At 47.4% G+C, this 10,799-nt stretch overlaps 1 protein-coding gene across 1 annotated transcript in view; it reads left to right on the top strand.

Moving 5' to 3' along the window:
• Positions 1 to 10,588, top strand: part of PINK1 (PTEN induced kinase 1) — an 11,646-nt gene extending 1,058 nt beyond the window's left edge. Inside the window, exons 2-8 of the mRNA XM_026862926.1 lie at positions 1,608 to 2,001; positions 2,952 to 3,055; positions 5,008 to 5,190; positions 6,083 to 6,246; positions 7,482 to 7,609; positions 8,688 to 8,924; positions 9,320 to 10,588. Of these exons, the coding sequence (XP_026718727.1) occupies positions 1,608 to 2,001; positions 2,952 to 3,055; positions 5,008 to 5,190; positions 6,083 to 6,246; positions 7,482 to 7,609; positions 8,688 to 8,924; positions 9,320 to 9,580 (1,471 nt within the window). The 3' untranslated portion in view covers positions 9,581 to 10,588. The remainder of the gene's footprint in view (positions 1 to 1,607; positions 2,002 to 2,951; positions 3,056 to 5,007; positions 5,191 to 6,082; positions 6,247 to 7,481; positions 7,610 to 8,687; positions 8,925 to 9,319) is intronic.
• Positions 10,589 to 10,799: the final 211 nt, after the last annotated feature.

The raw sequence follows: 10,799 nt of genomic DNA on the forward strand, positions 1-10,799 counted from the left end.
ATGTGTATAAGAGACAGACGTGGGGAGCCCCTCAGACACCCCCGTGAAGGGGAGGGGGGGTCCTTGCGCTGGGGAGCCCCTCAGACCCCCCTGTGAAGGGGAGGGGGGGTCACTGACGTGGGGAGCCCCTGAGACACCCCCGTGAAGGGGAGGGGGGGTCATTGATGTGGGGAGCCCCTGAGACACCCCCATGAAGGGGAAGGGGGGGTCACTGATGTGGGGAGCCCCTCAGACACCCCCGTGAAGGGGAGGGGGGGCCACTGATGTGGGGAGCCCCTCAGACACCCCCATGAAGGGTGCAGGGTGTCATTGATGTGGGGGGCCCCTCAGACACCCCTCCACGAAGGGCATGGGGGTCCTTGCAGTGGGGAGCCCCTCAGGTACATCTCTGTGTCTCCCCCCAAGGAATTTTGGTGAGACTGCTCTGAGCTGCCCTCAGGCACATCTCTGGAGGCACAGCCCCACAGACACCTCTTCCTCCCCAAAAATAGGGTACTGGGGAAGTAGCCCCTCACCACCCTTAAAGCAGGTTATTGGGGGGGTCCTCACTGTTGGGAGCCCCTCACTGTCACCTCATGGGGGTCTCGTGTTGCAGGAGGTTGGCATCAAGCCCCCGTGTCTGTCCCCTCTCCCTGAGACAGGGAGGAGCCTTGCGAGGCTGGGCCGGCCTGTGCTGGCAGGGCACCGGGGACTTGCAGTGCTCAACATATTTCATGGGTAAAAATAGACCTTTGGTGTTCAGAGCCAGCTGTCACCTGCCCCGCTAACCCGCAGACAAACATTCCCGTGGAGGTTATGCCTTTCCCTGAAGTTTCTCGGGATGTTTTCTCCCCCCTGCCCTGGCTGGGTAGTTAACAAATGTATTAATTATTAGTTAACAAATGAATTTAACAAATTTGCTGTCTTTCCCCATCCACTATCCCTGAATCTGTGTCCCTTTGCCCTGGGACACATCCCTAGGGCAGCCACTGGTGGGTCAGGGTTGTAGCTCATGGAGAAGTGTGCTGGTTTGTATCGGTCCAGGTGACAGCTGTGGACCCGTAGGATGGTGAACGCTGTGGTTCCACTCCAGAACAGCCCTCCTGTACTTTGTTTCCTCTTGTCTCTTTTGATTTCCTCCCCCAGCTTTCTCCCATCACTGATTCACTCTTCCTCTAACCAACCCTTTTTAGTTGCCTGCCACAGAAGCTTAGGGCATTGTTTTTCCGTCTGTTGTTGCTCTTAGTTGGATTTCCTTTTAAATGCTAGTTTCCTGATTTATTTATGGAGGGGGAGAAAATTGTAACAGTGCATCTCTTTTTAGAAGTATTTAGTTAGACTTGTCTTTACAAAACATATTTATGTTCCAGGTTAGCAGATGACTCCCTCTCCCCATTCCTTCTCTTCCCATGCATCTACAGCACTGTCAGGGCATCTCTGGTAAAGGCTGTTTTAGGGATAATTTGTTTCAGACAGAAATACACAGTCTGCAAATTTTCCTTGTGGTTACAGTGATTTTAGCCTAATAGAGCCTGAATGTGGTTTTCAGGCTGGACCAACTCAATGGGACATGTAATATCGCTTGAACAGTAAGGGAGTTCTTTGTTGGGAAGTCTTGAATAACTTAGAATCATAGAACATCTCAAGCTGGAAGGGACCCATAAGAATTTGAGTGGGTTTTTTATTGTTGTCTTTTCTTACTCGTTTCAGACAGTGTTTGTTGGAAAGAATAAGCCGCAGAAAGATCCCCTGAGCTCCTTCCGCTGGCAGGGCTTCAAGCTGGAGGAGTATCTCATCGGCCAACCCATCGGGAAGGGCTGCAGTGCTGCTGTGTACGAAGCAGCTATTCCTTTCTCTCGCGACCGCCGGGGGTGTGTGGAGAGCAGCCATCTCTTGGGGCAGGGGCCAGCCCTGCAGCGGGATCGTGGCTTGGCTTTACAAGTGGCTGAAGAGGAGCCCGTAGAGAAGCACCAACCAAAAGAGGCTTTTCCGTTAGCTATCAAAATGATGTGGAACATTTCGGTAAGGAGTCAGTTCTTAATCTTGTCTGTCACTGGGAAAGTCTGGTTGAAATGTTTAACGCTTAAGTGTTGAAACCGCTAATTATGTAGCGCACGATGAGTGTGTCAAAACAAAGCTGTTGATATGTGACACTGGAGACGTTGATTGTTAGCGAACAGTCCCAGAGCAAGGTAATTAGCGTTCATCATTCCTCTGGAATTGGCGTTGAGAGCTGCTGGTGGTGGAGTTGTTGGATATGGAGGTGATGGTTTTGGAAGAAAAGCTTTTCTGAAGCTGGCTGTGATGGTAAAGTATGAACGGGAAAGCCACAGCTGCCAGAGCTTTAGGAATCGGTGTCCTCGTCAGTGTCAGGACAGAGATTTTCCTCTGCACCATGGAGCTGAGGTGTGAGTCAGTGGTGGCAGGGGTGTGGCAGTAACCTCCGCACTGGGTCCCTGTGCTGGGAAGTGGGTGGGCGAGATCTGTGCTAGTGTTTTGACTCTGATGATCCAACCCCTCAAGGTGGCTATTCTACATTTTAAAAATCCATGTGGCTTTTCCCATTGAAGAGTTTTTGTGGCACTCGATGTGAGAAGTGGATATTTTAAGAGTCTTCCAAAATGCCAACGTCTGAAACAACTTGGGCTCCAGAAATACTTTGGCATTCACCTGTAGACTTTTCCAGTCAGGTTTTAAGGTTGAAAATGAGTGTTAGTGTATAGCTCAGCATGCTAACAGTTGAGGATGCATTTGAAGAGACAAATGGATTCCTTTCTGCAAATAAAGGCCTTGCCATTTAAGTAATTAATTGCCTTCCCCAATTTTCAAAGTAGAGAAGGGAGTGCCTTCAATCTAGATTCAGTTGATCTAGCTCCAGGTACAGTGCCAGCATCAGGATTATCTGCTTTCAGTCTGCGTGGAGGTTGGATGATTTTGGGGCTTAAATCAATGCGGTGTGTATTTGGTTGCAGGCAGGTTCATCAAGTGAAGCCATCCTCGATGCCATGGGCCGAGAGCTTGTTCCAGCCACAGGGGTGGCCTTGGCCGGAGAGTACGGAGCCGCCGCTGGCCGCAGGTATGGTCACCATGGAAACGGCCATGGGTCGCAAACGGGGATGTGCTAATTTTACCCATCTAATTTTGCAGCACGTGTACTGTTAAGAAGATGGCCAGAGGTTTCTATAATAGTTCCTGAAAGTAGATAAAAATGAAGCCTTGGGATTATAAATGGCTTGGGAGGCTTGTGTGTATGTTTTATCTAAATGACGGTGCCCTCAGAGGTGCCGTGTACCTCAAATGTGAGGCAGGGATGAGCTGCTGGCTGCTGTGGGCATTTTTCTCTGGTGTGCTTTTCTCCAGCACAAGTAGGACACTGCATAGCAATACCATTGTTCAAACAGTGATTTATCACAGTCTCATTTACTCTGAGGAGCAGATTGTGGCATGGCTTGTTGGTGTGTGGGGAATATCTACCGCTAAACTGCACTGGCTTGGATTGTCAGAAGGAAACGGCAATAACTGGGGACCAACTGGGGTCCTGACAGGTGACTGTGGCCAGGCACTTCTGTGCCCTGTGCCTTAGTTTCCCCATGTGTAAAATGCACTGATATATGCAGAGTTAAAGGCTTGGAGGAGCCCCTACTGATTAAACATCATTTAAATGTGCATCGTGGTGCTTTTTAATTACAGAAATACGCACCTACAATCAGTAACAATTTGACTATTAAACATCGAACAATTGGACTGTGAAACAATTTGACTGTACTATTTTAAAACTGGTTTGGTTGTGCAATGGGTGCTGGGCAGGGAGGTGGAAACTGTTCTCGTGCAGGGAAACTGGTGAGAAAGAAAATAGAAAATGACTTGGTTCCCGAGTGAGAAGTGAGCAAACAGCATGAAGGTGGAAAATTGCACAGAAACTTTTAAATTATCTCAAGTTAGCTGTCTTTTTGTTCAAAAAAAGCATCTTTCTGTTCAATTTGAAACAATGAAGTCTGCAGTCCAGATTGTCTGATTTAAATTTCAAATACATCTCGGCTGCCAATACAAATGAATAATGAATGCTGTGTGGTACATCAGCGCAGCGGAGCAGCCAAAGGGATATTTGACATTCAGGGGATGAGAGAGGAGAGAGATCTGTTTTGCAGATACAGATAGGTAACCTGCTTTTCATTGTAGTGAGTGCTTCCTGCCTGCGCCATAAAATAAAGGGTCTAAATTGATATGCCTAGTGTGAAGATGACCTTTACTTTACGTCTAACAAAGTAATTGTGTTTGGTTGTTTTTTTTTTTTTCTCTAAAGCTGTTGTAGTTCTTTTTGAACTGAGAAGCAGCCTGTGACTAGCTCTGCCTTTGTCAGCAGCGTGGAAGGGCTAGTAGGGTTTGAATAAAATTAAAGGCTGCATGTTAAGTGTAAGGGTTTCCAGCAAAGCTTCTTTTGTTGCACTGGTATAGCACCAATATTTCCTGTTCAACCATTGTATGTAGAGAAATCCAGTTTCAAAAGAGTCCTAACAGCCACGGGTGAAGTCCTGAAGTACCCTCCGCTGCTGTATCGGCGGATGGTGCTGCCTTGGCGATGGTTCACTGTGCTGTGGGAAGCACTGGGGTAGATTTTGAACTCTGGAGAAAATGTTGGGACCTGCCCGCTCCTGTGGGATCTGCTCAGGCTGTGGGGGCTCTGCATCAACCTGGGAAATGCCGGGCTGAGGCACTGGTTAGGAAATGGGCTGTGTGGGCAGCAAGGTTACTGTCCACCTTCTTTCTAACCTAATGGTTTCTGGGATGTAAACGTTTGAATATTTGCTTAATGACCAGTCCTGTAATCTGTACTGATCAGCCTTAATGTTCTTTCTAATAAGGTTTTCACTGCAGAATAAATGTATTTGCACAATGCTTTCGAACCCTTTGGTGGGGAGGACAGGCCATATTAATGAAAAGTAATTTCAGAAATGTGAGAGATGTGTCTGATAAATCAGAACTGACCAAGAGATCGATGTAGTCTGCCATATCTGTACTTTTGTGCAGAAAACCTGTCATTGGGAGGAAGAAGTTGCAACCTCATCCGAATATAATCCAGGTGATCCGAGCGTTCACATCCTCTGTCCCTTTGCTGCCTGGAGCCTTTGCAGACTATCCCGATGTTCTTCCATTAAGCCTGAATCCCAGAGGGATCGGTCACAGCCGCACGCTCTTCTTGGTGATGAAGAAGTAGGTAGAGAGCAGCTTGTTAATGCGACTCGGGCTTTTTGTGACACTGCCCTGCGGGGCTGTATATTCTACTGCTACACGGGTCCTTGCAAAGAGTTAGCCTGGGCTGCTGCCAAAAAGCAGAGTATGCTCTTGGAAATGCCTCCTAAGACCCATTCCAAGTCCTTGAGATTTTAACTCTTGTTCAACAATGAAGACAAGCCATTCTTTTTAATAATTACTCCACATTACAGTAAGAAATGTTGAGCTTGTCCCCATTTGTCTGCCCTTCCAAGTCCGAACTTCACCCATAGTCTGAACACGACGCTAGAGACACAGTAGAATGGGTAATGAGATTTGTGATTGCCCAGCATCTCTGGCTTTCTCAGTTGGGTTTTGATTTTGAATGGGTACTGCAGTGGCATTGACATAAAAGCACCTTCTGTTTCCCACTCTTTTGTTCTGCTTGCCTCTGGAGAAGTGCTCTGTCCTCTCTGTATTTCCAGAATATGTTCTTTCTCCTGATTAGCACGGCTCGTTTGGCTCATATGATCTGTGTTATTAATCTGCTGCCTCTTTCATGAAAAATATAACACCAGTCCATAAAAACCTGTAATGACCACTGTATGCCTGAAGCCTCTTTCCGTGCTGTTTAAGAGGCTTCTTTTATTCACAGTTAAACTCGGGTGAGACTGCTGAAAATTCAGTGGTGGGTGTTGTTGGAAAACAGGATTTGAGAACAGCAGCCAGGGGAGCTGTGTCAGGTTGAGGCTGGGAGGTGGGAAGGCATCGTGGAGGTCAGGAAGAATTTGGCACACGCAAGCGTGCCATATCCCCAACCAGCCAGCCCCGAGGTTGGACCACAAGCAATAAGCTTCCAGGATGCTAATTCAGTTTTCCTTGTTTTGACCAGTTACCCGTGCACGCTGCGCCAGTATCTGAGGGAGAGCAGTCCGGATGTTTGTCTCTCCACGATGATGATTTTACAGCTCTTGGAAGGCGTGGACCATCTTGTTCGACATGGAATAGCACACAGAGACCTGAAGTCTGACAACATCCTGGTTGAATTTGATTCTGGTACGTAGATTGCTGAGTATAAACGCCAATTAAGTCATGCACAGAAGTGATGCAGTCATGTCAGTAGTAGCAGAAGTTTTTCCCAAGCGTGCGTTTGGGAGAAAAACGAGCATCAAACGCTTTGAAGAGTCTCAGGTTTAGTTTTTAGCTTATTGCTTGCTGTCGCTGCTGTGCTGGGGAAGTCAGTTATTCTGTCTGTGCCTCAGGTTTGGATCATTAAAGTGGACTTGAAAGCAGCATTGTGCTGTAATCAGATGGAGAGATGCAGTGTGTTGCTGAGGAGATGTGTTGCACAGGCACAGTGAACATCAGCTGGGGCAGATGGGTGCATTGTAACACCACATTTGCTTCAGGCTCCTGGCTATGGCATCTCTCAGCAGCCAGATAGCACAGGGCAGTTCTTAAAATCCCACCTCACCGTCAGGTTAATAGTGCTGCACCCTGGGATGATGAAACATCACTTGGAAGGCAAGGAGACCCACAGTTTAAAGCCAAAAGCAGTGTTTTCATCAGCTTGTTCTCCTGTCAGCCTCTCTAACTGAGATTTTAATTACCTGAGCTCTTTTTCAGGGTGATTGAGATTTAAATGGGCAGGAAACAATAGCAGGCAGCCAGATCTGTGTAATTAAAGGTCTTGGTACAGCAGCGGTGGAAGGTTTTCAGCAATACTAATGCCACCCTTCTTTTGTTGAAGGAAGAGCTTCTCTGCAGCTATCCTGACTGTGTTTAGGAATGATCGAAAGCATCGACTTTTCTGTATTGGAGTCTGGAGAAGTAATGATTCTACTTTGCAATGTTTGACTTGTCATCAGGACAAGGACTGATAACTAAAGCGAAATTTCTCCAGCCTTTTGCTATAGCTAAATATATATGTGCCTGTTGATAGCTTTTCCTATAGATAAAAACAGGGAAAAAAAAAATTCCTCCATTATGGATGAGTTTCTAACATTATGTGTCTTCAATTTTATGGTATCCGTGACATTTTGTGAGACACACCTTCCATGAGGAGCAGTATTATCCTCTAAAGAGGAAACGGAATAACAACTTCTGTTTTAATAAAACTGGTATTTCACCTAATAATACAGAGGCAAAGAAGGAAGACAGCGTGTGGTCATGCTGATTCCTGGGGGTATTGAGATTGTTCCTGAAGACTGTCTCTGGTGCCCATGTGATATGGTGTCTTCTACAGCCCCTTCCTCCCAGACCTAACTCTGGTAGCCCTGTGTCCTTCGCAGCTGGTTGCCCCTGGCTGGTGATCACGGACTTCGGCTGCTGTTTGGCAGATGAAAACATTGGTTTGAGACTGCCTTTCACCAGCTCCTACGTGGATCGGGGCGGCAACGGCTGTCTTATGGCACCCGAGGTAAATCCCCCTGTGGTAATGCCTTGTGTTGCTGCTTGTCTGCTTGTCCTGCTGTCAGCACTAAAAAGTTTCAGCCGCACCTGTGGTAAGAACTTGAAAAAGGGTGGGATTAGCTCTAGAAGCAGTGGAGGGGCTGTGATTTGTCCCTGAGCCTTCCTCCACATGCACACACCTATACTTGCTTATGTGTCTGTGCTGGGGTGTGTTCATGGTAATACCTGCTGAAAGCCTCTGCGATCAGATCGATCGTTTTCTGCCCGTCCCTGCTGACTGACGTAACTCGGTCATGCGAGGCAGTTCCCATAGCTGGCTACTGCATAACTAATCTCACCCTGAGTCCGTCAGGGAGAGCAGTGTCCCCTAAAGCAGCATAGGGGGTCCATGTCCTGAATTGCGTAACGCATGCTAAACGTCTCTGTGTTCATCAAAAAAGTTCTCTTTAGACCTGAGCAGTTGTCAAACAGACACCTTGAGCATGAAGAGGTGGAATGTCATCAGTCAGTGTTATGAGGCAGAACTGACCTTTCCCACAAAAACTTTGCTCTTTAGTCTTTTCTCAGTCCCCTTTCTACGTAGCTATTAAAGAAGTTTATGCAGTGTTGCGACAGTAATTTTTGGGTGAAGTTCAAGGTGGTTGTGAAATGATTTACAGTTCCTTTTTATTTCTCTGATGATAACCGTAATAAAAGTGCAGACACCCTTAACTGCCCGCTCGACCTGCAGCACCTTGCCTCACATTTCCTGAGTGCCGTGGGGTGTTGTCTGCTCATCCGCATGTCTCCTGTCTGTCTGAGATCCCAGCATGAAATAGCCCTCGGGACTTTGTGAGTGCTGGTCAGGGGCAGTGATTAAATCCTAGGCCCAAGGACCAGGGTCCTCCCAGTGTCCTGGTGAGCTGAGCAGTGCCAAAGGCTTAGGGCACGCCAATAGGGAATATTTATGCCAGACACTTAGATGAAATCTAGCATTGGTTTCAGTCTCTCTCAGTTTATTACAGCAGAAATGCTGACTCAACCCTAGTTCCAGCCCAGAGCCCACACTAGAGCTGTTTGTTGGAACATCCCCATCTCTGTGACAGGTGATCACGGCGTCACCTGGCCCAGGCACGGTGATTGACTACAGTAAAGCCGATGCGTGGGCTGTTGGAGCAATCGCCTATGAAATCCTTGGCCTGGCCAATCCTTTCTATGGCCATGGGGACTCGACTCTGGAAAGCAGAAGTTACTGTGAAGACGAGCTGCCAGGCCTGCCCGATCGTGTGCCCCGTGAGGTGAAGCAAGTGATAAAGATGCTACTCCAGAGGGATCCCAACAAGGTACGAAACTGTTGTCTTGAAGAAGCCAAGTCTAACCGCTCTTCAGGAGTGTGGTTTGTAGATCCCTTCGCCCTGGAGGGCTACAGGTGCAGGAGTGTCACCTGGGTATCGCTGCAGTCTAGATAACGAACGGAGACAATCAAAAAGTCTTTGCTGAAGCACAGTGCAGCCTCTCGATAGTTTCAGAGATTTCAGCGGATGCTTGTGTTAGGGACTGGACCTTGAATTGGTGGGTTAGATGCAGGTGCCTGATAATTTAATAGTCACAGCAAGCCTTTTATTTCACAGTGACCGTGTGGTGCCTTAGAGGAGGCCTGGGGGACTTTGGGCTCCATGCTAGTGATGTGAGGCAGGTGCAGCAGGGTCAGCTAACCTTCCCTCTCCTTTTTTTGCAGAGATTGTCTGCTAGAATTGCTGCTAACGTGCTTCACCTAAGCCTCTGGGGTGAAAGTGTTCTAGCGTCCAAGGCTCTGAAACCCGACCAGATGATTGCCTGGCTGCTCTGCCAGTCTGCAGCCGCTTTGCTCATGAATGGACTGGTGGATAAAAGCCGGGTAGAAACCAAAATGAAGATGTGCTTTTTGGCAAACCTTGAGTATGAAGACCTCTGGGCAGCAATATTCCTGTTGCTGGCCTGGAGAAGCCGGTCTGAGTGAAGAGTGCCATCTGGGACAGGACCGTGCGATAGATAAACGTCACTTTCTAAAGGCACATAGGAATTTGTTTTTTCTGTCTGCCTGGAATCATGTAGTGCTTTAGGGAACAAAGCTGCAGGCCTGTGTTTAGGACGTTGAGTTTATCTCTAGCAAGTATTAGTACACACTGCTTTTCTCTTCCTGCTAGAGGAAATGCCCTTGCTTTATTACTCTCTTGGTGTGAGGGTGTGCGGACCTTGCAGGTGTCCTGAGGTGCGTGGTTGGTTTTACTCACATTTGGGAATTCTTAATTCACTTTTAAGTTGTGTGTTGAATGAAGCCAGTTCCCTTTCAGAAGAGGGGGTGTGTGGGAGGAAGCACTTGTTTAGCTGCTTTTTACACAGAAGTGTCATGGATTTAAACCATACACTGAGAAAGCCGACCTGACAAAGGGACAGCAATCTTTCTTTTATTAGGGAAACCAGCAGTGGTCTTAAGAGGATATTCCTCTGCAGCCACAGACAGATCTTGCTATAAAATGACAGCCTGGAAGCCTCCGAGTGAGGTGCTGCCTGGTAACATGAGCATCAGGAGCTGCTCGCTTCTTAGGATAACGCACCATCAAATACCTCGCTAGTTGTACGCAAAATAGTGGAAGTACTTTGAACCCAAACCCACTTACATTTGTTTCTTGACTGTTGTAGCTGTTCAGTGACTGCTGCCGTGGGGTCCAAGGCTGAGTGAAACTGTGTCTAGTTAAGGATAACACTGCAAACGAAATGGGGCTGAGCAGCAGTGCCTGCTTAAAGAGTTTAGTGATGCTCTTCTGCTTTACTGACCTGTTTTATTCTGTTGAGCGATGAACTAATATTCTTTGGTCAGGGAGAATAGAAGACGTCGATGTTTGAACAACAACAGTCATGTTTATGAAAACATCAGTTGATTTTGTGTCTGTTAATTGTGTTTAGAGGAACTTGGGGAGAAGGTTATTTATGCTTGTTGCACAATAAATTGAAGATTAAGCTCTGCTGAGTGGGTTCTGTAAATCTAGTTCGTCTCCGCTCACAGGATCCAGGATTTAGGCTGTGGAAGCCTCAGGGGCAATGTAGCCCTGGTTCACTGGTGTCGGAAAAGATCATTCAGTTCTTTCCACATTATTTTATTCCACCAAGTGAAGTTTCCCGAAGAGGAATGGACCTTGCCTTGTGAATGTGCCTGTTACGTACTCTCCTGAACGGTA

This window comes from Athene cunicularia, assembly GCF_003259725.1.
Source record: "Athene cunicularia isolate RWA chromosome 21 unlocalized genomic scaffold, athCun1 chr21_part1, whole genome shotgun sequence".
In the NCBI taxonomy this organism is placed as follows: Eukaryota; Metazoa; Chordata; class Aves; order Strigiformes; family Strigidae; genus Athene; species Athene cunicularia.